This window comes from Rhineura floridana, chromosome 3, assembly GCF_030035675.1.
Source record: "Rhineura floridana isolate rRhiFlo1 chromosome 3, rRhiFlo1.hap2, whole genome shotgun sequence".
NCBI lineage: Eukaryota > Metazoa > Chordata > Lepidosauria > Squamata > Rhineuridae > Rhineura > Rhineura floridana.
Window position 1 is genome coordinate 19,207,470 of NC_084482.1, and position 26,460 is coordinate 19,233,929.

At 44.2% G+C, this 26,460-nt stretch overlaps 3 protein-coding genes across 12 annotated transcripts in view; 1 reads left to right on the forward strand and 2 right to left on the reverse strand.

Annotated features, from left to right (window-relative positions):
• Positions 1–1,004: 1,004 nt before the first annotated feature.
• ZNF740 (zinc finger protein 740) lies at positions 1,005–23,557 on the reverse strand. Of its 5 annotated transcripts, none has more exons than XM_061614798.1 (7): positions 23,441–23,557; positions 18,724–18,950; positions 14,742–14,834; positions 14,428–14,514; positions 11,113–11,236; positions 8,106–8,224; positions 1,005–5,829 (listed from the first exon to the last, which is right to left on the reverse strand). In XM_061614798.1, exons 2-7 carry the CDS (start codon positions 18,739–18,741, stop codon positions 5,740–5,742), a joined length of 531 nt encoding a protein of 176 aa, XP_061470782.1. In that variant the 5' UTR covers positions 18,742–18,950; positions 23,441–23,557; the 3' UTR covers positions 1,005–5,739. The 5 variants fall into 5 exon arrangements, with proteins under 5 accessions (XP_061470782.1, XP_061470779.1, XP_061470781.1 ...); XM_061614795.1 differs by having other exon boundaries at positions 14,706–14,834; XM_061614797.1 differs by having other exon boundaries at positions 14,706–14,834; positions 18,578–18,950; positions 23,441–23,555.
• The window catches only part of LOC133379459 (myosin light polypeptide 6-like), a 142,975-nt gene continuing 131,218 nt past the window's right edge, over positions 14,704–26,460 (reverse strand). The window contains exon 7 of the mRNA XM_061614794.1: positions 14,704–14,713. The gene's annotated coding sequence lies outside the window, so the exon portion shown is untranslated. The remainder of the gene's footprint in view (positions 14,714–26,460) is intronic.
• The window catches only part of CSAD (cysteine sulfinic acid decarboxylase), a 29,176-nt gene continuing 26,372 nt past the window's right edge, over positions 23,657–26,460 (forward strand). For 2 of the 6 annotated variants that reach the window (XM_061614753.1, XM_061614758.1), the window contains exons 1-2: positions 23,657–23,780; positions 24,291–24,373. The gene's annotated coding sequence lies outside the window, so the exon portion shown is untranslated. The remainder of the gene's footprint in view (positions 23,781–24,290; positions 24,374–26,460) is intronic. The other 4 variants (XM_061614756.1, XM_061614761.1, XM_061614754.1 and 1 more) reach the window with 2 other exon arrangements.

Genomic DNA, 26,460 nt, shown 5'->3' on the forward strand with positions numbered 1-26,460 from the left:
CAGCATTGTTGTCCGCACGTGTGGAGCTTTATTTTTCCCTTGCAGAGTGAAAGATAGCTATTTGGTTAGATGGGGGAAAGTAAAGGTGCACACTCAGGAACACTTTGGGTTGGGATGGCCCAACATCTGCTGCAGGGGCCAGCTTCTCCCCTTCCCATTGGCCCCAATTATACAGCCCATGTACACCATACCTTGGAAGTCAACGGGAGGTTCTGAGAACCTAATGGGGAAGGGCCATAGCTCAGCAGTAGAGTACATGCTTTGCTTGCAAAACAGTACCACATGCAGTCTCCAGGTAGGGCTGGGAAAGATTTGTGACTGGCACTCTGCAGAGTCACTGCCAGTGTAGACAAAACCGAGGTAGACCAATCAATGGCCCCAGTTCCTTGCAAGGTAACTTATAGGAGAGTCATCTCCATAAGCCAGCTCTGTGTTCCAGCTCTTAGTTGCTCCCACTAGAATGTGATGCATTGTGGGAAACTGGCCACTGGAATGTATAACGAATTAAATCCAGGGGTGTAGTTGTCTGGGGTCTTAGACCCTTTACTTTTGGGGGGAACAGGGTTCCAGTGTCTCCAGCATCCTATAAGCCAATCAGCATGAAAGGGGAGTGTGTTAGCCACTGAGAAGAGTCTAACATGCTTCCTTTTCCTTTCCTGCTGATTGGAGCAAATCAGTGTGAAAGGAGGTGAGTCAGCCACTGAGAAGACTCTTTTCAGTAGCTAAAACTCTCCCGTCATGCTTATTGGCTTCTAGGGACATCTGCTGTTGTGGGAGAAGACATTAAACAAGGATCTCATTTAGCAAAAAAGGGGGGAGGGGCATGGCTATGATTATGATGAATATGCACTTCTGAATTTGCCACTACGCTACTGCTTAAATCTCTGACAAGAGTCAAGATGAGAAGCAGTGATGCTGAGTGGGAGGGGAGGGGAAGCAAGCACATTTTATTTCAATACTCTATTTAGATCACACACACAAAAAAAGGAACAGACACTACACTATAATGGTAAAAAGATACAAGTTTATAACATCTTATAAAAACTACAGTTTAAAAGTGATTCTGCCATGGGTAACACACACCCTGCCCCAATTCCCTCCCCCATAACAAAATAAGTGAATTAAAGGGAAGGGAAGAGGGTAAGGAATTTTATTTAAAAAAGCCACTGGACTTTGATACTAGGCTGGAGTAATATGGGCAAATCAATAAATTCTCTCTCTGTTCAGCCTGAAGTGCTAGGATTTTCCTTTTTGCTGTGAATGGAACAAGTGCACAAGAGCCAGTATAAACTGCATGAACATATCTTCCTTTCTCCAACTTCAACAGTGCAATCCTAACCATGTTTACTCAGAAGTAAGTCCTATTTATTTAATGGGGCTTATTCCCACATAAATGGTGTTAGGACTGCAGCCTCAGTTCCTGAACCAAGGCCAGCCGTATCTCTATCCGTAGGAAAGCACCCTCAGGCAGCCTACCCCACACATTACAAACCAGAGATTCGCTGGCGAGAGGAGAGGAGTTTCAACAGGTTTGAAGCCACATCCACTGATGGATGGGATATCAGTCTCCAACTTTGAAAGGAGGGAGACATACTGAGTGGAGGTCAGGGGCAAAAGCAGTAGTCCTAAAAGCTTTCTCAAATGTACATTAATGTTAGACCACAGCTAAGGAGCAAGAGCCTTCGACCCATGAACTTAAGGTGTGCATACAAAGAACATCTTGAGGGTGGGGGAAGAACTGTGGGCACTGGTTCACTGCAACGTGGCATGCTCTCTCAAAACACTGGCTTTTTCTCAACACCCAGAAGGGGAAGATGTTGCATTAACACAGGCTGTGTTTGGATATGACTTTGTGTGTACTTACTTGAAATTTAGTTAGTTCTTTGCCACAGTCACATCAATGCAACCCTGCCAACTGCACCTGCTTTTCTTTTCCACACAACCGCCTCTTTGTGCTACTACATGAACAAACAAGATTTTGGAAAGAGTTTCATTTTTGGCAGTCCTTGAAACTCCCCAGTCAAATTTCTCTTTTATACCTGGTCAATTTCACTTCCATCCACAGAAAATGCAAGAATCCTTCAACTAACCCTAGGTGCTACTATCAATTTACTTGAAGACGTTTCTCGTGTTATTTAAGCATGACTTGGTTACTCACTCAGGAGCAACTATTCAAAACTGTGGCCTAAAGTGCCATTAAAACACAATGACCCATTTTCAGGATTTCCTGAACAACTTTGTTTTGTTGGAAGCATTTTGTTCCTCCACGGTATCTGAAAGTTCTGTGAATCTCTCTGTTATGAGATCATTACAGGGTACTTGAGGAATACGGCAGAAGTGCTTCCAAAGAGACAGTCCCACCTTGCATACAATCTGCCATCAGGGCCAAGTCAAACCATAGCTCTGTACACTAAAAAGGTAACTGGCTGGCTGTATGCCAGCTATACAAGGAAGATGGCTGCAACAGGAAACATAAATAACATTCTGCACACCCACCCAGCTAGCTAGCTATGCGCCTGCCACTACCCCCTTTCTTCTAGTCAGGTTCTGAGAAAAATCCCCACAGCAAAGATCACATGGTTATCAGTGGCTCATGAAAGCTTTTTCCATGTCTTCTACCTCTAAGAATAAAGCGCAACACCAGCACTCTACCATGTATCGGCCTGAAGAGAAGCAAGAGTTTTCCTTTGCTAGCTTGTTCAATGAAAACTTGGACTGATAGCTACCAAACAATTGACTGCAATGGCCAAGTGTTAACAAGCAGGCCTAACCAGTGCTCATTTGGTGTAACAGTAGCCTGCCAAGCCTTTGAAGGCAGGCCTCAAAAAACTTTGCACTGTAAAAAGTCACACACACTTCAGAGGGATCTAAGCAATGATGGGTCATTACCCTATTTGGCACACAAGGGTTCTGGCATTGAGCTCATTCAAGAGATCCAGATGATTATCCAGTCTGCTGAATGGGGAAATAACCAGCAACACTGAGTATGCTTTGTCATATCATGGCATTACTCAATTACTGAAGGATTAATGCCAGAGGATTAACCAGAAGAGGGCAGAACAGCAATGCCTAGTGTTCAACGAAGTGGCTTTTCCTGGTCAAGCAACATTTTTTCTATCTAAAAAACATGACTGTTTCGCCCCGGCATTGTGGCACAAGCTGGGAAGAAGTGGACAGGGAATCCCAGCTCCCTCTATTTCCACAAGCATTTCTAATGCGCATCCTTGTGGAAAGGACATCCTTGTGGAAAGCAGGCCCCAGAAATCAAAGCCGCATGGTTGCTCAATTACCATTTGCTAAAAGAGCTGACATTTTTGTATGACACTTTTTGCTGGCCCCAACAAAATAACAACCCATAATTCCCAGAGGTACACTTAACAAATCATTCACAGCACAATGAAGTGCAGAATAAAAGGGGGCTTAAAAAAGGGGGCGGCGGCAGCTATTTTTTCAATTTACCTATTAAAAGGAAGTGGGAATTAAACACTAGCTCTTTTAATACACACACAAGGAGGAAAAAAAACTTGAAAATCTCTTTCCATTTCTGCTTCATCAGATTACAGGGGAAATAACCAGTAAGTCTTGAAAGCACCATTATGATTTAGTGCATAATCCTCTTTTTGCACCAGGAAAGCTAGACCTACAACTTGCTCTTTAGGAACACATTCCACAGTGGTGGTGGAAGTCCTCTGCACATTTTCAATGGTATATTCTGTTCTACTACCCACACAGCTTACTCCACGGTAGGTGCTGCAATGCGATGTCTAACCATAGCATAACAAACCACGTTGCACTCAAAATTTCCCATATGAAGCTCTAACCCAAGTTCAGGCTGACTACACAAGGACAAGGAGTTTAATAAACTAAACTGCGCTGGTAGACAGCTGCTTGGGAAATGACCAAGAATATAAAAACAGGTGGTTTCTCCAAGTTTACAAGAGTTGTTTTTCGGCCTCTAAAGTGCAGCACCTATCGCTAGTAAACTAGGATCCCTAAGATGGTTATACTTCTGGAGAAATCCTTGATTTACCTCTATTTACAAACCTTTCCTGTTGCACGGGCAGGAAACTCAGACTTTCAAAAGCTCTCTCTCTGCAACATGACCTCATGGAGGAAGCCAGTTATCTACTGATGCAGGTCTCAGAACCGGCTTGCAATGAGGCATGAGTGGAAACTGGGACACAACGGAAGCCTGCAGAAGCCTGGGAAAAGTTAACTCTGAGTTGAGGTGGAGGGAAGGAGAAGGGGAGTTCTGTTTATAGCAGAGATGACACAGAAGGATTTCAGATATAGGTGTTAATTCACTACATGTGGGTTCCAGCAGCAAGAGTAATAAACAGGGTTATCTCTCCCCCAAACACGATCACACACCCTCTGTGAGCACCAGAACCGATGACAGATGTTGGAGGTGACTGCTTTCCCTGCAGACTTGTTACTCTTTGTTGCAACCAAGCAGTGGTAACAGCACCAGCCAGAATTATGTACTCTGAAGTGCGCTGAATCTTTTGGAAAGAGACTTCTTTTTTCAGTTAAGGACTGCAACATCTAGGGCAGCCAAGTGCAACCCAAGACTTTTGCTTCTCTCAGACTATGGCCTTCCAGTTGTACTGAGGCAGCATGAAACCAATTTAGGGGAGCCAGGGTGTGCTGGACATTGGTCCCCCAATCGTTTAGTTCTGAGGTTCATATAGAGCAGCTTGGATTCTTTCTTCATACGACACAAGATGGATTATAGTTCCCTACCGCCAGAGGAAGACTTTTTGAGACCCTGGGACTACCACTGGCTCTTGCATCTCGGGGAGAAAAGAATACCCATCTGATAAGGGTATGAATTCTAGATGAAGGGGAATTCAGCAGGATGGATCCTGAACACATGGATATATACACAAGGGAAGGGGGGCAAGAGCTGAGCTTCTTGTAGAAGGTCTGGTGCACCTCTCCTCACTGTCCCTTCAGCCAGTTATCAGCAGCATCTCCTCTTGGATCTTGCCAGTAGTAAACATCTGAAAGGTGGACTTTTATGATACCCAGTAGCATACATCATCCCTCCAGCCCTTGTTTCTTGAAACCTGAGGTTTGAGAAAGGAACTTAAATCACAAACCCAGATCCTGTAGGAAAATAAAAAGCTCTGTAGACCTTATGGCAAAGCTCTGATGAGGCAGGCTCCTGTCATGGCAAGGCTCTGAAGTGACCCCTGGAATCAAAATTCTTCTGCTGCTAACCTGTCTCTTAAATCCATAGCTTTTGTTTCTCAGCTCTGTAAAAACAGCTTAGTGCTTGATTGTTTTCTTTTTTTAAATTATTATTGGGTTTTTTAAAAAAATGATTATTAGTCTGTTCTTCTCCCATCTTCACAAGCCCAAAGTTTGGGCGAGAGCTGGCAGATCTGTCAACCAAGAGCATTGAACATCATTATCAGGACTTGCAGGAGGGTCCAGCCGTTCTCTCAAAGCCTTTCCTGAGGCAAATGGTGATAACTTCAACCACCCAGACGAAGTTTATCCACAACTGAAAGGGGCTGGGAAGCCAGCTCTGGTTCGTCCTCAACTTATTTACAGTGTCAAGACCTTGTCTGAAAGTCTGCGCCTTGCTCAGCTCTGCCCCCTTCCATAGGAGTAGGCCTAGCAGGCAAACACAAGTGCAACCCCCCCCCCAAAAAAGAATGAACAAAATCCCCCACAGAGAATCCTGTTGGCTTTTCATCTCCTTCTAAATTCCCTCTTTCCTGGCCTACCCCCCTAAAGCAGCAGCTGTGAGTCAGACCCTTTGCTTGGGCAACCCTGGCACATTCGTTTGTGTCTCAGCAGCCGGTCTGTCCTGGAGAAGCTCTGAAAAGAATAAAGGGCGAGAGAGAAAACATATCAGGAGTGGCCCACAGAAGCAAGCAAGCAATACATGGGCTCACGTAGGCTCAGAGGGAAAGTTACAGGCTCAGTATTAAAGCAGCCACAATATGTTATCTGTAGTTTTTTCCCCTTAACCATGGAAAAGAAGTGTCGCACTTGGAGAAGAAGCCTGCAGCCACAAGAACTGGCCGGCTAATTCAAACCAATGTGTAAAATTTAGTCAACCACCTCCAGTTTCTTGGCCTTTGGGTTGCCAGATCATAATTCTGTAGTGATAGGAGAAGCCAGCATTTGGAGGAACTCTTACGCCCATTTGGCTTTCTCTCCTGTCTGCCTACTTACCAACTGTGGCACTCTCAGCCCCCACATCATCACTGCAGTCTTGCCTCAGTCCTACTTCCTCCTTGGTCCCTGCTTTCTTTAACTATGTCTGCACCACCAATTGTTCCTTTCAGTTCCCTGCTTTTCAGCCTCTCACTTCCTATAGCCACCCAGATCTTGACCAACTCACCAGAATGCCTCTCTTTTCCTGCACAGCATACAGCCCCTCCTCATCTTAAGGGCTTCTTCAAAGCCCTCTCTTGCCTTAGTTCCTTGTCTCCTCAAGCCTTATTCTCTACCTATTCTTCCTTCAGAATCTTTTTTTCTTAGCCTGTTGACTATTCTGCATCAATCCTTCAGCCACCTTGGCTCTTGGATCCCTGTCCCTTAGCTTCTCTCTGCTTCAGGACCTCTCTTCCAGGTCCTCAGCCTGGCCTGTGAGAGATTTGAACTGCACCTACAATTCTCGTTTCCCCACACAGAATCTGGACTGCAAACTGTTTAAAGTTCCACAAACAACTAAACATTCCATGCAATACAAGGGCAACCAAACGGAGGCTCATGGCTACAACCCCAATATAATATAGATACACAAACCACATTAACGAATAGTCACAAATTAGGATGTGAAATCATGGTTTGAAGTAGGCTGCAAACCAGGGTTTGTGTTACCCATTATACAAATTAAGCATTACATTTGGACAGAGTAAACGATGGTTTAGGAAATTGCCTGCTTCTCTGATTTCCTACTGACTGCATGGTATGTTTGACACCTTAACTAGGGCTAAAGAAACAAATCATAGTTAAGCATGGCTGAATATTATATCTGCACTGGAGCATGGAATCTAACTACAGAGCATTAGGAAGGCCATGTTCTGGCATACACACAAAAATGGAAGAAAGGAAGACTGACTGGAAAAATGTGGGCTGTACAGACAGTGGAAGCCAATGGTAAACCACCTCTGAATCCCGTTTACCATGAAAACCCTATTCATAGGGTCACCATAAGTCGGGATCGACTTGAAGGCATTTCCATTTTTTCCCCACAGCGAATAACAGCCATGGGAAAAAGCAAAGGAGCCATCTAGAGCCCTAAAACCAAGATTGTGTGTATTCTGCACTTCACCACAAGTGCAAAAAATCCATTTCCTCAGTGGGACAATGCAAGTTTCTAGTCCTTGTAGTTATGAAGAGAGATTTAAAAGTGTACATGCAATCCTTTGTGAAGTTTCAGAATCAGTTCCCTGTATAGCCTCCCTGTAACTATCAGGATAAAATATGTAAAGCAGAAAATATGCAGCTGTTCGATTTCCATGATTTACAATTTACAAATTCCAGTTCTTCTTGGTGTAAAATTGTGTGTGTGTTTTAAAGTGCAAAGTGCATACAGCTTAAGCCCTGCTCTTCGATTATGCAAAGCTCTGCTTAGTCTATCCACAGCTTCTGAGAAAATACCACTTATACATTTACTCTCTGGTCGTAACGATTAGAAAGTTGCTTTAAAATGAGCCCCAAAATGGTAGATTCTGAGAATTCTGTGACAGACTCCATCCTTCGTGCTTGCTCAAGAATCCCATGAATGTGCAGGATGCCCACAGCTCAAAGTGTAGGCAAGTTGTAAGCCATTAAGCCCAGGAATGCATGCACTATCAAAACAGACTGATCTATCTGTACTCAACTGCGAGTCACTTCCTGCTATTGTGATGATCCACAATATCATCTGGACATTCTCAAGGACCTCCCTTGTTGGGGAGAATTACCAATTGCAGCTTTGTCCCTTCCGCACCGACTCAACAAAGAATCCCACCCAAGGGATCTCTTAGGAAGTGGCAAGCACCAATGCCTCCCTTTCTGTTATGCAAGGAAGCCTGCCTAAACATTGGACAAAGTTGCTAACATGTCCCATCTTATAGGTAAAGCGGTGGCAGAGGCATTACCTGCAGGCAGCGTTCACACTGGTATGGCTTCTCCCCACTGTGTACGCGTTTGTGGCGCTCCAGGTGGTATTTCTGGATGAAGCGCATGTCACACACATCACACTCAAATGGCTTCTCACCTGCAGAAAGGAGCAAACAGATGCTTTTGGGGTAGAACTTGCAGGGCCCTCTCCTTGTTCCGACATTTAAGCCCCTATGCTTAAAGGGAATTCTCTCACATGTAAGCCCCAAAGAAATAAAGGATTGCCTTGCAAACAGCTAGATTCTTGTGCAACTCCCATTTATTTCAGCGGTGCTTAAGCTGGAGATCTTCCTAGTGGATTGTATCTGATGCACACTACAGCGCACATCCAAATGAATTTGCTGTACACACTCTAGCACTGCAACTTCCCTTATCCTTGTTTTTCCTGCTACATAGCAGACCTCTTTTCTGTAATAGGGTATCATCACTAGACTCCAGATCACTGGCGGATGAGGTACTCTTCCATTCAAGTAATTTCCTTCAAGGAGGGACCTGCAGCTTGGTGCATCAGAGTTAGCCAGAGAAGAAAAGAAGGCAGAGCCTCTTTGTTTTCCCAACTTCCATTTGCTTGCCTGGAGGAAGAATTGGGGCTCCTCCACTGCCCCATTCCACAGACCAAAACTGTACCTGTGTGTGGCTGCAAGGATACGTATACCTCTGTGTGCATCACAGATTATGCGCATCAAGAGGCTGAGCGCACATGCCATTTATTGGTGCAGCTGGCTGGGCAATTTCGACATGGCAGTATGTCTCCAAGGCAAAGTAGGGAACCTTTTTTTGAACCTGTCTTTATTACTATTAATACATATACGTCCTTCTGCCATAAGGGGGTCCAAAGCAATGAACAGTATATTAAAATAATGGCCTCTTTTCTACACTTTTTCATCCAAGAAGGAAGAGCTCAAAAGCTCATCTCTTCCAGCCGCCTGCAGTGAGACAAGGGTCAGCCAGCCAGCCACTGACTAAAACTATGCAATCTAGACCAGTGCACCACAGGCCAAGAGAAGCTGAAAAACAAACAGAGAGAGGTGCTTATAGAGCAAGCTGATCGCAATGAATCCCATAAGTAAGCCACGCACTGCAGGAGAGAGGCCAATTCTGCCACACACACCCCAGGCTAACAGCTAATCCTGATGAGGGTTGGTAAAGAATTCTCACTCCCCAATATAAGAAATCAAATCCAACCACTCCAAATTACATTAAGCTGTCCAACATGTCTTGGCTTCAGCTGGATGCATTTCAAAGGGAGAGGAGCCATCTAGTGGTCAAGTAAGGATAGGGCAAGTGATCATAATGGCACTTTAAAGCTATACTGAAAATTACTGTGGGGGATGCATTTTTGTTGGACAACTGTGTAAGGTGAGTAAATACCAAGCAGTGATAAAGATGGAAAGGAAACATGACTGAGTTATGCTGTGGACCAAGAGATAATTTGGGCAGCAAGTGAATAGAGAGAAACTGCTTGTGTGTGTACACATACACACCCCTATATATATCCCGCCCTTCCTCCCAGCAGGAGCCCAGGGCGGCAAACAAACATACTAAAAACATTTTAAAACATCGTAAAACAGATTTTAAAATACATTAAAACAAAACATCTTTCAAAACATCTTTTTTTTTTAAAAAAAGGTTAAAAACATTTTCCAAAAAAGGTTTAAAAACATATTAAAAAGCAATTCCATCACGGACTGGGACTAGTTTTGTGCTGCTGCATCACCTTCAGGGGGTAGGGAATGGATTCCCCCCCCCCATGTTTTTGGACCACAACTCCCATCATCCCTGATCATTAGGCCATTCTGGTTGGGGCTGATGGGAGTTGGGAGTCCAAAGCATCTGGAAGGCCACAGATTCATCATGATCTAGAAAAGGGGTGGGGAACCTCAGACCTAGAGCTCAAAGCGGCCCTCCAGACCTCTATGTCTGGCCCTTGAGGAACTCTCCACAAACCTCTCAGCGGCCCTGCTTAATACCCCAAGTGTTTTTGTTTGGCTGGAATAGGTCCTTCAACTCTGGCTGCCAGTTTGTTTCCGGTCACAATTCAAAGTGCTGGTTTTGACCTATAAAGCTCTATACGGCCTAGGTCCAGGCTATTTGTCAGACCGTATCTCCCCATATGAGCCTGCCCGGGCGTTGGGATCCTCAGGAGAGGCCCTTCTCTCAGTCCCAACACCTTCACAAGCGCGATTGGTGGGGACGCGAGATAGGGCCTTCTCGGTGGCTTCCCCCAGGTTCTGGAACTCTCTTCCTAGGGAAGCACGAATGGCCCCTTCCTTGCTATCCTTCCGTCGGCAGGCAAAGACTTTTTTATTCCAACAGGCTTTTGGACTAGAAGATGTTTAAGATAGGGCCTCATAAGGTCTGTTGTATTGTTCTATGGTCCTATTCTTAATGTTTTAAATTGTTTTAGTATCTTAAGTGTATGTTTCATGATTTTAATGTTACGAATAGTTTAATTCTATTTTAATTGTATATTTTTGTATGTTTTTTACCTATGTGTCGTTTTTATTTGTCAGCCGCCCTGAGTTCCAGTTTTGGAAAAAGGGCGGGGTAAAAATAAAGAGTAATAATAATAATAATAACTCTGATAATGTCTCTTGCCTGCCTGGATGAAGGGTAAAGAGGGGTGTGTGAGCGTGTGTAGAAACTAGCCTACTGTACAAGGTGAAATTTACATTCATTGCTCTGCTCACTTTTGCCTCTGGCCCTGCCTTCCACTGGCATGTGGCCCTTGGAAGGTTGCCCAGAAGGAAATGTGGCCCTCAAGCTGAAAAAGGTTCCCCACTGCTGATCCTTGCATACTGGTAGCTTTATAGGGCAAATTTCCTTAGCAAAAGCTATCAACAGGCAGAGCCTCACTGCAAGAAGCCAACGCATGAACAGCTGCTGAAGTTACAGGCTCAGTGTTGGCAATGAAGTAACTCGCTTTCCCCAAGGTTCTCATTCACAACCAGATGCAGTAGATTTTGGCTTCCAAGCTGCACTTACCCGTGTGGATGAGAATGTGCCTCTTGAGGTGGTAGCTGCTCCGGAATGCACCATAGCAGTGCTCGCAAATAAAGTTCTTGGGGATCCGGAGCTGGAAGGATCCATTCTGCTCAATCACCACCACCTGCATTCAAGCACACGCTGTTACTGCTACCTTCATAACATACCTACCTGCCCCCCCGCCTTCGCTAACAGGCCTGCCAAGTCCCGGCCCCTTACCCTAGCACTGCTACTACAACTCTCAGCTAATGCATACGGAGACTGCTGGCAATCCAGTCCCAGCAACACATTTTCTGCAGATACATCCTTCCCGCAGAGCCAGATTCATGGGTTTCTCCACTGCAGTTCAAATCATTCCCAGCCTTGACTTAAGTTCCAAAGGCTCTTAGTTAGAAACTAAAGTCTTGGCCAAGGCACATTCAAAAGGGTTGTAAAAAAACACCACCCTTTCACACAGACTCTTTTGTGACTATGTTGATTATCCAAGAACTGAGGTTACTGTGACTCAGCCTGACAAATTGAAAATTATGAGTGGATTGGACTAAGCACACAGTGGAGCAGCTCTTCAGCCATTTGTTCAATGACAGAACTAAAGGGCACTCCTATGAAAGAAATATGCCTTACATGTAAACCAATTTCCCACCACTTGAAAGCTGAACCACATGACATATTGTAAATTGCTTTTGAAGCCATCCTTAATTTCAGAAGTGAGTTTCTCATGTGGCACTAAGGCAGGGGTGAAGAACCTCCAGACCAATCATGGCCCCTCAGGTTCCTGTTTGGCCCCAAGGCCATTTTCCCCAAATCACGTCCACCCATCCACCAGCAGATGTCACTAGTGACTTCAGCTGATATGCAGGACAGGGTTAAGCACCCTTTGAAGCAGCTCAAAATCAAGAGAATTATTTCAAAGATGCTCTTGCAAAGGCTTTAAGACAGCTCCTGTGTTCCCATTTGATGAAATGGAAGAGCAGGGGCTGTCTTAAAGCCTTTTCCAAGTCTTTCCCCTCCCCCTTTCCCTGATCATGGAGACTTAAGGGAAACAGATGGGCCACCAACCATGTGACATCATAACTACGTCATACAATTGACAGATAGCAGCCCTGCCCACCTGTCAAATTTGGCCCTGAGGCAGATCCTGATAAGGATCTGGCCCACAGAGTCAAAAAGGCTCCTCATCCATGCATTAAATGATGGGGAGGCTACTATTCAAGAAACACAAATCTTAACCCTCTTGGGTTCACAAGGCTTGGTGTGAATGCTGGTCAACGCCTTGCCATCCTTCTTTTGGCCACAATGAGTTCAGTTAACATGTGGATCATCTGTGCTCCTGCGTTAGTCAAACCTAGTACACCCAGGCAAGTATCCTGCCTCCAGAAGGCATCTAGGAAGCAAAGTCTTAGATCCAAAAGTGTCTTTCTGCTAGTAGAAAGGATGTTTCCAACTTGGAGGATAAGCATTGCATGGGAAAAGTGACCCCAAATCTGTTGTTCAAGCTCTTACCCAAGACTCTTAACAGGTTCTTTTGATGGCTCATTAAAAAGTTTAGATGCTACAGCCTGAATTGCCCTTATTCACTATGCTTATTTCTTATATGATAAAAACAACTCCCAATACACTGTGGTGCTACACTATGAGAAACAGTCTACTAGCTCACAGAACAGCACTAATATAATTTTTCCTTCTGCTCACAGTTCTCTGGATCTAAGCCAAAGTATGTACCATCATGGGTATGCTCGGTGCTTCAAGTTCTTATCCCCCCCCCAAAAAAAACTTAAAGACGGTACAAACAAATTTGAAATACATTTCCAGTTCTCCTACTCATGGCTGCAAGTATGCTGCAATTTTGCTGGAAAGCAGAAAAGGCTGCAGAATATATTATGGGGCAGAGAATTCAGCTTCCTAAAAATTAATTCATTGCTTTAGGGTGTCATAGATGATTATCCCCCACTCCACCTTTCATAAAGTAAGTCAGGCTGAATGATGACTGGCCAAAGATTATCCAGTGAATTGGAGAACTGAACCCAGGTCTCCTCCAAGTCAAAATTCCATCAACCAGCCCTCAGCTTTCATTTCACTATAATTATATATTATTAACAAAATCAAGTTTTCAGCCCTTATGGCTGTGACAATGCATTTGAAAGTTACGCAGACGACACCGGATGCAACCAGGGACAAAACTGAATGTGACATTTAAATATGACAGTGCATCAGGTGGGACTATAACTCTTTCCTCCCCTGCTGTGGTCCTGAGGGAAAACCCCTTCTCTGAAAGCGATCGTTTGCTTTGGTGGGGGAAATCCCAAAATAGATTTCCTCTCAATGCAAACTTCAGCTTCAGAAGAGAGGTTTCCCTCAGTATTGCAGTAGGGAAGGAAAGGGTTAAACCCCCTCTCCCTACCTCCAGCAATCCTGATATTTATCAGCTCTCCCAGCTGATGCAATTTGCATTTTTAAAAACCTGCACTTGCATTTAAGCCTAGTTTAGTCAGTTATATTGACTCTTTCCAGTATCATGCACTGTCACTCACGTCCTGGTCACATTCTGACTGGACTCTACATGGGGCTGCCCTTTTAAGAGTGTTTGAAAACTAGAGTTGGTGCAAAATGCAGTGGCCAATGTGGTTTCTGGTGTTACACCAGTTCTTTTTATTTTTGTCTGTACTTGCTTTTGATTTGCTTTCAGGCTCAAGAAAAGCCCAAGAATGCATGTAGGCTAAAAGTGGGGAGGTACATGCATGCAAGGTAATAACCAGAAATTTGAAGCCATGTTCAGGTGCTCACCTGAATGTGTGTGGGGGCTAGAAAGTGGGGATGTGCACGCATGCCAGCTCTGCCCCCAACATCCCTGCATGTGCCAGTTCCACTTCAGGCCTTCCGGCATAGATTGCAGGACTCCCTCCTGAAAGGCATTCAGCTGGCTCCCTCGCTTGAGTTTTAGGACATGCATACTTTTCTTTATTCCTTTAATGTGTTCTAATCTCCTGCTATAGTACAGTATTTTCAAACTCATCCGCTTGCTTTATGCTTCTTTCTTGCTGCTCTTTTAATGGTTTACTTGATGTATTTGTTTCTATTTTTATTGTAAATTAGTGTTCTTAATCTGGAAGCCACCCTGGAGGCTGAAAGGCAGTAAACTTTTCTTTCAAAAAAAAAAAAAAGAGAGGAATATTGGGCCACTTCCGATTGACAGAAGTACATCTCTATTTTCACAAGAATCTGACAGATGTACTGTTTGATGTCTTCACATGAGCAGGAAGACCATTCTGGGGCAGGCTAGACCTTTGCTAGGCCATACAACATAAGATTACCTGCCTTTTTAAGGGACTTTTTAGGTGGTGACCCTTCTGTTGCTTCCTCTTCCTTCCGGCTGCGTGACTTCTCACTTTCCTTGCGGTGGCCCTGGCAGAGAGGAAGCAGGGTAACACAGGTCACAAAAACCCTTGCAGCTTAACCCCGGACCCTCCCTGCCCTGCTCCCTGCCCTGGCTTTCCTGCTTCATCACCCATTGACACGACTGGAAGGGGGCACAAGGAAGCACATCATAGAGCAGCAGCAGCAGTAGCCAAGCTGAAAATGGGCTGGCCCCGTACCAGCATGTCCGGTGCACCCCTCTCTCCATTTTCCACCTGCTTAGAGCTTTGCTTCGGCATCATCTTCTTGCTGGCAACGGTGGGCACAAGGCAAACCCCAGAGAGTCCCTCGCAGGCCAGGAGACTTGCCTGTGGAGAAACAAGAGAGAAGGTATCTTACAATTCAAGGTAGTAAGCCCATGAGAGCGTGGCTGTGCCTTCTAAGGAAAAGGTGGGGAACCTCAGGCCCAGGGGGCCAAATGCAGCTTTCTAGGTCTCTCTGTCTGGCCCTTGGGATTCTCCCTAGGCCACATGGCCTCAGCTATGCACCCTCCTCCCAGACCACACTCTTTGCCAGCTCTACTTCATGCTCCCCTCGAGTGTTTTTGCTTGGCAGGAATGTGCCCTTGAACTCTAACAAGGGTTCTTACTAGCCTAGACGGAAGACAAAGAGGGGTGGGTTGGTGCACTTGCCTACTGTGCAAAGGTAAAATTCGCATCCATTGCTCTGCCCACTTGTGCCTCTGGCCATGCTCACCACTAGTATGTGGGCCCCCAAAGGTTGTCCAGATGGGAATGCAGCCATTGTGCTGAAAAATGTCACTCCTGTTTGAAACCGTGAGTTGCAACCTAACACGTAACTATACCGCCCTGCCCCATGAGTGGGTGTTTATCAATGGAGAATATGGATTAATGCTATGGGCATCCAATGGAGAGCAGGCCTTCAGCTAGGTCAGTAGAATTTGCTGGCTTCCTTGAAAGAAACTCTGCGCGCACACACGCTCATTGTCTTTGTTGGCTCTGAGATTATTAGCTACCCAAAGAGACCTGAGTAACAGTCTTGTAAATAAGTCTACTCATCTGCACCTTAAAAACCCCATAGACAATAAAACGATCAGCTGTTGTAGAACCGCCTTGCTTTTCCACTTGGAAGCAATTCTTACTTACCACAGGCAACCAGTCAAGCGGCTGTTTAAAAGCTGTACTGTATTGGTATGAGTCTTGGGCATTACTAGCAGAAACAGAGCTGCAGGCCAATAGGCCTGGAAAGTTATCACTATTTGTCATCTAGACCACAATTGTTTCTTTTAAAAAAAAACTTATCCCAGTGTGCATTCCTAAATTGGTGTGTGTGTGTTAAGGATCATTCAGATCTCCCTGAGGGAAATAAACTAAAGGCACGTAGCTCAGGTTACAGTACTTGTTTTGCTCCCAAGCCTAAAATGTAGGCTTAGGGCAGGGATGAACCTGCGGCCCTCCAGAAGTTGTTGGACTACAAGTCTCATAATCCCTGACTATTGCCCATCCTGTCTGGGACCAATGGGAATTGGGAGTCCAACAACATCTGGAAGGCCACAGATTTACCCACATCTGACGTAAATAAATAGCGAGTAAGTCCCATTAAATTTAGTGGGACTTGCTTCTGAGTTAACATGCACAGGATTCCACATTTACTCCTCCTATTATGGAGTGGGAAACCTGTGGCCCTCCAAGTGTTTCTGGGATATAGCTTTAATCAAGCCTGACCACTGACCATACTGGGGCTGATGGGAGCTGGAGTTCAACAATATCTGGCAGGCAACAGGTTCCCATCCTTGATTTAAGGACTACTTCCAACTTAAGTTTCCTTAACTGTATTAATGGGTGGAGGGAAGTAGCCAGAAATGGTGGAAACTGCATCTCTGGGATACCACAAGGATGAGACCTGAGTCCGGCAAATTTCCACGATCATTTCTCAAAATTCAGTATCACATCAAAAACATAGTCCTTGGTGTGTCATGTGGTTGGTTCCCTGAACAAGTTTTCAAAAGGTGCGTGAAGAAATGCAAGATTAAAAGTAGCCCACAAAGAAAGGGAGGGGGAGCACTGAGTGATTAAAGCAGGGGTGGGGAACCTTCTCTTGCCAGTGGGCAAGATCCTTATCTCCCCAACTCTGGAGGGCCAAATTTGATAGGTGGTGGGGCTGCCCATCTATCAATCACCTGACATCATAGTGACACTGTGCTTTGAAGCTCCAACTGTCAGACTTCAAAGTACAGTGCAGGGTTGTTTGAAAGCCCGTTTGCAAGCAGCTCCGTGCTGCTCTTTGAACCTCTGAGAAATTGAGGTTTGGACAGCAGCACAGGGTTGTTTGCGAAAGGGCTTTCAAACAGCCCTGCACTGAGCTTTGGCTGAACATGCCTGTTCCCAGCAGGGGAACAGGTGTGTACAGCCAAACTGAGGACTTAATCCCTGCTTATCAGCTGATAAGTGGGAGTTAAATACAGCTGCTTTGGCTGCACACACTACTTCCCAGCAGGAGTGATGTCAGCTGATTGGCAGGTGGGTGTGATTTCTAAAAAAATGGCTTTGCAGGCCAACTTTGACCCTCTGATAGGCCAAGATTATCTCACAGGCTGAAGGTTCTCCAACCCTGGATTAAGGGAAGGTTGCAAAGCATGGAAGGGGTGTCTTGTTGGCCTCTGGCACCTTAAATGAAACACAAGCAGAGAGATGCACTGCTTAACTGAACTCCAGGTTTAAGACCAACGTGGTGGACACTTCTGTAGCAAGGTGGTTGAGTAGGTACTGCTTTATGACCCAGCAGCCACTAAGCAATTTTGAACCAATCACTGGTGCATGTGGATATAATAAAGGGATTATTGTAATTAATTACTAAAATTATCCAAACAGGAGTATAATGATGCCACCGGGCAAGGTGGAGATCAAGCCTTGCAGTACAAATCAATTAATTCAGCCAGTATAAACATTCATAGCAAGAACATCTGGTTTGTCTCTTTTTTGCTTCTATGATGCCCTTTTCCTAGAGCCACGGGATTCTAGGACATAGTGATAATCAAGGGAGTCAGAAAAAAAGAGGGAAATCGAATTATGCGCATACAAAAATAAACTAATTAGCACTGGATTAGAGTTGATGGTAGACCAAATGAGAGAGAGACAGCATAGTATGGTGAACAGAGTGTTGTACTAGAACCAGGGCCATCCAAGTTCTAATCCTAGCTCAGCCATGAAACTCTATGGGTGACTAAATTTGGTCACTTTCTCAGACTATGCCACCTCGCAGGTTGTGAGGTCACAGGAAGTGGGAAATCATGTATGCTACTCTGATCTCCTTAGCAGGAGAGATTAACACTTTGATGAAATCATACACACAAATGCATCCTGTGTATCTACATGCTTTCAAGGGTGTTTGTGGGCTCCCCTTTACTTGATCTTCAATAGCTTGGGGGGGTGTTCCTTAATTTATGTAAACTAAGACAGATCCCTGCCCAAACAGTTTCCTTTAGCATAGATAGTGTTTCTGAACGTTACAGTCCAGGCAACCATGCACAAACCCTCCTGCTGCTCTTGCAACTGTGCTTCAGCCAGAGGTGGCCTGCAAAAGCCTCAGGACTGCAACATGACACTGCATCTGGCTCCCATGCCTTTCGCCATGTGTGATGCCAGTGCCCCATCAGGCTTGGAATACTGGATAGGACTAGATGAGGACAAAAGGATTCCCAAGCAACTTCTGCAAAAGGACAGAAGTGCCTCCACATCCTCCTTCGCCACTTCAAATGTGATAAAAGGCTCAGAGTAAAGGGAAAAAAGACCAGTTGACACTTCTGCCTGCATGGAAGCTGAAAGGAAGCTACTTCTGCTGTCACACTGTCCCGATTCATACCCCAAGTATGGCTATGAGGAAAGAACCAGGATGGCTTGGCTTCCAAGCACCCTGATCAGGGAGGGCCTAGCACTGAAGGCTTAGGAAGAAACTGCTGGCCACTGGGGCAGACCACTGAGAGCTTAACTGTTTTATGTTACAGAGAACGGATTATCACCAAGGGCACTTCGTAGCCACTTCCTGTAATGATGAATTCCTGTTGGACAGGATGGGAGAACTGGCCTGTTACCTGAGCCATCGCGTTAGTCTGACAGTCCTCAATACGTAGATTTACGCCAAGTCCTTATGCTTTCTCTCTCTCTGTTGCCCAGGAAAGAATTTTACGACTACAAAGATTTTTCAGTAAACCGTTTCTGCGTTGGTCCCGTCCAATACCTTCCACTTTGTTGACATCTTTCTGGTGTCGGAGTGCCCAGAATTGCGCACAGCAAGCTTCCCCAGCCCTGTCAAAAGCTGAAGAAAGCTACAGACTGTGCTGGTCTCGTGGATGAGTCACCCCAAACCTAAATCCCCCTTCAGGATGGCTCTTCTCTGGAGAGAGGATGTGAAGGGTCCTCCTAGCACAGCCGTTGCAGTATCTCTGCGTCTCCTCTAATTTCAGCCTGTGGGTTAAGCCAGAAGAAAGGTTTATCGAACCATCTATTTATTTAGGAGTAAAGAGAGAGTGAGAAAGACAAATACTGAGCAGAGCTTCAAAGGATTTTTGAAGTACCTACAAACATTTTAAAATGCATGGCTCCATGTTGCCACATTATCCCACACACAAAATTAACAGTGCCAATTAAGACAAGAGTAAGCCAAATCCACCACACATTAAAAATGCCAAAGAAGCCAGACTCATTCATTCTCCTCAACAAGAAAGTTGTGGCTAATCTTCTATAGGTCAGGAAGGGAATTTGCTAGGTAGGCTCTCTTTAACAGGGAGATACAGAGGCAGGTGTGCTGCTATGGAACAGGATGGAGGTCTAGCAGCCATCTCCTGTACCTCTACAAATGAGATTAAAACAAAGCAAGGCCTCACCTGAAGATCTTAAGACATGAGGTGGTGTCAGCAGGAGGGGGAGAGGCTAAAGTAAAGCACTCTCTCTGCGTCTAATTGAGAATTTCAGGCAACCAAATTCTATGCATGTCTGCAGAGAGTGGCTGCTGCTGCGTCAGTATTTGTACCAGGGAGAACGAGCAAGGGTGGGCTCCTAGACAGTACACCACTGGTTTAGCTATTGGGTGTGATCCTACCATTGCAGGGTCCACACTTCGTCAATAGCAGTTTACTACTGTTAGATCCTGGAAGCTTGAAGGAGGCAATGCACACAGGTTGGGAATAGAGTGTAACTGCTTCTGTCTTCTTAAGCGGAAATAGCTGGAGAGATTGCCCTTTTTGGAAGGCAGAATGCTTTTTGTTCCTTTGCTCATGAAAGGCAGGATGCCACTACTTTTGTTCTCATCCTGGGGAGAAAGTGGAGACAGCAGTAGTTCACTCCTCAGTGCCAGAACTGACATACTTTACTGCAGGAGTAAACTATTACTGCTTAAAAGATTGACACAATCCTCCCAATCTTGTTCCTATTAGTATTTTCTAGACTGTACAACCTACAGGCCTTGGTTGGCAATTATGTTTTAAACTCAGTAATAATATATTGTTATATAATATTTTAGTGACATAAAGTGTTTGTTTCTCTAGTTCTACTGGCATGGATAAAAGTCTGCTTCCTGCTGCTACTCCCAAATCCTGCCCCTGCAATAAATACTTTTAATTCACATTTCACTCATGCAAAACCTCGTGCAGTGTCCTGAACTGCCAGTGCCAACAGCTGGGACATTTTTCTATACTACTTTGGCCCACAGCATGACACTGGTTACAAGAGCCTCTGCACCTGAACCTACTCACTTAAAAAAAAAAAATCTTACACAGCAACACACAGTTGTACAGCAGTTAAGCAACTGTCTAGGCTTGCAAAGCGAATGCCAGCCCACATACTACTTTTTGCAGTCAAGGATTCATTCCTTTGAGCAATCTCTATATAAGAGTGTCTTCAGAAATTACATTACATGTGAACCCATTATACATACCCCTCTATAAGTAATGGATCTCTGGATCAAATTAAAATGCTAAGAGATTTCCAGGAAAGCAGTTCATTTAGTTCACATCAAGTTTTCACAGGTATCCAACAAATGAAATTAACCTAGCATCCAAACCTGGACTTCCTTACAGCTTTCTGTGTAGTATCGAGACTGCTAAATACTGATGCACACAGAATAATCTTTAATTATCAACAAATAATAAGATATAACACTCAAATAAACATTTAATCCTATGAAGCACAACTCTTTAACAACATAGTTGTTTGTTGACTGAAATATCTAACACTTGATGTACGATGGATAATCCAAAGTACTTGTGCAAGTTAGCATTAACCTACATGTGCACCTATCATACTGAATACAACCATGCATGCCTACTCTATAGTAATGAAATAACGATAGTGTTTCACAGAGAAATATTAATAGTACACAAAATAGTACATATGTATAGTGTGGACAGAGAAATATAAAAAAACCTGTAGTGTGAAGGAACTAATGGGGGTCACACATTAGGGCTAGAAGGTAGTAATTTGTTTTGTGAAAAAACACCAAACTCATTTCAACCAAAGGTTCTTCCAAGTAAGGATTATCAATACCTTGGCACAGTCATTAAACAAAATAGAGATATATATCAAGAAATCAGAAGGAGGCTAGGACTGGGGAGGGCAGCTATGAGAGAACTAGAAAAGGTCCTCAAATGCAAAGATGTATCACTGAACACTAAAGTCAGGATCATTCAGACCATGGTATTCCCGATCTCTACGTATGGATGTGAAAGTCGGACAGTGAAAAAAGTGGGTAAGAGAAAAATCAACTCATTTGAAATGTGGTGTCGGAGGAGAGACTTGCAGACCCCATGGACTGCGAAAAAGACAAATAGTTGGGTGTTAGAACAAATTAAACCAGAACTAACATTAGAAGCTAAAATGATGAAACTGAGGTTATCATACTTTGCACACATAATGAGAAGACAAGATTCACTAGAAAAGAGAATAATGCTGGGAAAAACAGAAGGGAGTAGAAAAAGAGGAAGGCCAAACAAGAGATGGACTGATTCCATAAAGGAAGCCACAGACCTGAACTTACAAGATCTGAACAGGGTGGTGGTCCATGACAGATGCTGTTGGAGGTCACTGATTCATAGGGTGGCCATAAGTCGTAATCGACTTGAAGGCATATAACAAAACAACAACAACAATATGAGAAGAGGAAGACTTGAAATTAACCATGTACACTTGCTACTATCTCATTTTATATATTGAAAATAAAATAAATTATGCAAAATAAGCAAATGCATATTAACGTGCTTAATAAGCAAAATCTATTTAGATTACAGAATCGACTTGAAGGCACATAACAAGATTTTTACTGTACTAGAACAGGACAGATGAAGACACGTTTTCCTCTGAGACCTATAGTTGTGAAGTATTAGGCATTCTTCAAAAAGAAATTACTACCTTCTAGCAACAGCTTGAGGCCCACCTCTTCTTTACTCCACTGTCGATGACTGGAGTCTTATGTCCAGAGGTCCCTCTGCCCTTAACTGAAAAACTTCACCCAGATTGGATGGTGTTCTTTGTGGGAGCCTGGCTTCCTATGCATTTGTTCAGGGTGGATCAACATACAGGTTTGAGAGGACAGAAAACTGGCATTAAACACACAATGGCTCCAGGTACGGGCTAGATACTAACAAAAAAAATTGATTTGAAGTTACATGAAGACTTATAAAGAAGGCAATTACTTTTATTAGACTATCTTTGTGTTTAGTGTGTGCTTATGCTCAGCTTCAAGTTGTCAAGGTTATTAATTATATATGATGCCCTTAATAGTTCTGTGCAAGAACCTCTTCACAACTTTGCAAAATTCCTCTGCTGTGTAAATATTAGTAAGAAACCTGCACAAATATTGTAATGTTTAAAAATTACACCCCACTATCAACATGCATGCTGCTTGGCACCATAAGCCAAATAGTCGTGGCATGTTGTAAGGTAATTTAAAATTACTTAGACTTTATTGTATTTGGATTTAAGACTACAGGATCACACAAGAGCTTAGTGGCAAAAGTTGGCTTCAAGACAGGATTTGAAATGAGAAAAGTTTCAAGTAGATACTCTTTCACACATATGGGAGAGCAAGTAGAACTTATGGATTTTTCAGTGCACAACCACACTGTTCTTCACATGCAAGAAAACCCTGCATATATCATCATCATCACCATCATCCTCCATTCTAATCTTCACACAGGCTTCATATTAATTCCTATTCCTATTCCATGTAGGAATACAACTGATATCATGTGAAGCAGCCCTAGCTAGAATTGCTATGAGCGTAAGGGGTTAGTGGTGAACCACACCTATGCATGCTATTCTATCCTTCTTGGAGAAAGGCTGGGCTAAAACATCTGGAATAACAAAACTTTCTATTTATAGGAAGCTTAAGAACGTTCAAAGTGCAAGTATGCTCAAAGTGCAAGCTCATGTAATATCCCCATATTGTAGATGGAATGTGTGTGGTGAAGGGGATGTGCCAAGGACCGCCTAGTGAGTTTATTTATTTATTGCATTTATATCCCATCTTTTCTCCAACCAGCTCATGGTTCTCCCTCTCCCTCTCTCTCTCACATACATATATAGTACACAGTTCACAGTAGAAGCAAAATTCAAAAACAACCACCTCCTGCTTCATTGTTGTCACCCACTTTAGGTGAGAAGTGCCTCTCCAAAAAGCCTTGTTATTGCAAAAGTGCGGCTTGCGAGCACACGAGGAGACACGGATACGAATGGTACAAGGCACCAGAACAGGCATGCAAGCAGGTGCCCCGGGCGAGTGGAAACCCTCCCGCCGAGAGAGAAGATGCACGCGAGGCTACGCGGGGTGCGTGCGTCAAGGTGGTCCCCGCAAGGACGGGCTGCTGCAGCGTCCCGCGAGCGAGTGGCGGCCGGCTGCGTGCCAGGCCAGACTCGCGCGAGGCACCCTCCAGGGAATCGGCTCTCTCGGGCAAAGGCCGCACCTGACTCCACTCCCGTTGCTCCAGCTCCCTTTCTCCCAGGGACACAAGTTCGCGCCCAGGCAACTCCGCCGTCGAGCCCTCCCGGCCCCCGCCGCCGTCTCCTCCTCCTCCTCCTCCTCCTCCTCTCCTCCTCCTCCGCCGCCACCCTGGAAGCGGAAATGTCGGAACCGGGTACACACACTGCAACCACTTCCGTTCGACAGCTGGCGTCGCGCACGCGCGTGCCTGCCCAGGTCCTGGCTATGTGTTCCTGCTGCTGCCGCCGCCATCTTGGTAGGGAGCGGAGAAAGGAAAAGCAGCCAGGCCTAGTTGAAGCAGATGAGGGAGAGGCTCTTTCAAGGTATGGCAAAGTAAAGCCCATACACGCACCTATCTACCTCCTCCCTCCGCACCTCTTATAAGAGAGGCCGCCCCTATAGGCGTTTCTGAAGTAATCTGCTTGAGCAGGAATACAGGAGGGATGGGGAACCTGTAGCCCTTCAGATACTGTTGGACTCCAACTCCCATCAGCCCCTGTGGTGAGGGATGACGGGAGTTGTAGTCTACCTGAAGGGTCACAGTTTCCCTAGCACTGATTTGCAGGCGGGGGTAAACAGAACAGAAGCCCTTTAACCGTTTGTTTAATTGTAAAATTAGAGGCGCCTCAATTCAAGCAGCTCCACATTCTGAACTGGAAGCCGTGCCTCCTAATTTTTGATGTGTTGGGAGAAGCTTTTTCAGAGCTGAGCTTTGATTAATAGTAGACCATGTACATGGCCTGCTGCGACCAGATGCAAAAGACGACAGACTTTGTCCTGTACCTTCAGTATTATTGTTATAATTGATTAATATCCCGCCGTTTCTCCTGAAGGAATTGTTGCACTTCATTTCAGAGTTGACCAAGGAAAAACAATCCCTGATGTGCTCTTGGGCTTGACCTATAGTAAATAGCAGGTAAAGATTTTCACAGCCTGGAGATAAGCATTATTATCAGCTAAAGTTTGCGCATCAAACATTTGTTACAGACACAGCCGAAGCTGAAATGTTTGGATCCTTTGGAGAAAGATTAGTCAAGCTGAAATGTTTGGATCCTTTGGAGAAAGATTAGTCAGCAGGTATGGGGAACTTGTGGCCTGTCTGATGCTAATGGACTACAAGTCCCATAATCCATGGCTAGTGGTCAGGGATGATGTAGTCCAGCAACATCTGGAGGGCCACAAGTTCCCCATCCTTGGTTTACCTTCATCTAGCCTCATATGGCTTCAATCTGTTGTTTCTTGATCTTGCATATGTGCAAAGAATCCTTCCTGAATGTCATTTTGCTTATTTTTACCCACATCGGTAGAGCTATGCTTATTGATGGTTTTTCTTCCATTTTGTGACAGTTCAGATGCAATTTGTTCAATTCAGGGGTTCCCAGACTGTGGTGCATGAGCTTCATTCAGATGATCCACAGCCTGTCTGTGGATTTGTGGTTGAAGACAGGAGATGGCACATCCACCACATTAAATATATTGATTTTTAATTGTATTTTATTGCTTCTTTTATTTCATATATTGTATATTATGGTGTTGCAATTTTAATCCTATGGAATTTAAGTTGTAATACAATATATAAAAAATAAAAGAAGCAATAAGGATACAATTAAAAACCATACAGCGTCTAGCAAAGTTGCAATTGCTGCAACAGGCAGAAAAATCATTAAGTGGTCCACCAAGACCCTCAGCAATTTTCAGGTGGTCTGTGTGGGGGAAAGGTTTGGGAACCGCTGGTCTAGTCCTTGTTCAGTATATGTTAGGAGAAGCACGGACATCTGAAAAAATAGCTTCCTACGGTATGTGAAAAGTCAAGGCGATCAGAAGCTGTCACTTGATGAATTTGGTCTTTCTCTGCTATTGTATGGGCAAAGACGACATCCTGTGTGTAAGGATGCATTGGGTGCAATCTACACTGCCCTGACATGGGAATCCTAGAAGCATTGCAGTTGAATAATGCCTAACTGTTAACTGGGCTATCCTGAAGTTGCAAGAAGGGAAAGTTTGCCCATTGTTCAGGGAACTGATAAAAATATGTTGATATACACATAGGGTGATAACCAACTAAATAATAGAGTAGACCCATTGAAATAAATGGCCTGAAGTCCATCAATTTCAGTGGGCCTACTGTGAGTATTATTTAGTTGGATATCACCCATATCTTTTTGACTGTAAGAGTAAGGAGAGACTCCTATTTTAATTCAGAAAGAAACACTTTGTCTGAGCTAATTAAAACTCTGGGAAATGCTGCATTAGTTTGTGGAAATATCCGTGCCTTAGGTGAACTTTGAGAAATGACAGCCACTACATAGTTGATATAACTGGGACTGGGAGGGTGGCAATAGTAACAGCCAATAACAATTTATTTTATGGCCCTGCAAGTTAGATAAGGCTGAGGACATCCTGTGCTACGGAGAGCAGTTGATCACTTACAAGGGTTCAAAAATAATTGCACAATCCCCCAGTTCATTTCAATATTACTTACATTAGTGGTTTTTAAACAATGTTCCAGGGCTTCTCAAAGGCCTTTGAGGAATTCTTTATCGCAGACAAGTTTCCATGAAAGTTTCCACAGTTACTGATCTTCCCCTGCAATGCAATGGAGCATTAGGTGTGTCTTTATCACATATCACACATGGTGAAAATGTGGATCCACAGTCCTCACTAGCAGTGTCTCATCTTTGTAGATACAGAATTATTATTATCCACTTTTATAGCAATGTTCCAATTTCGCTCCAATAATTATCATAAAAATCATAAACATACATTTAACAACTGATTAAAAAGCAACAAAAAAAAGGCTAATCGGCAGGAGCTAAAACGATAGAAACTGAAGCTGCAATTCTAAACATGCTAGTGAGCTCAATGGCACTTTTCTGAATTAATACTTTTAGGATTACAATGCAAGAGCTACCAAAGACCTGCAGAAGTAAATGGGATGTTACTTGCTAAAGACCAATAGTGGATGTTTCCAGACCGTTGGTTATTGTCGGGTGGGATTCAGTC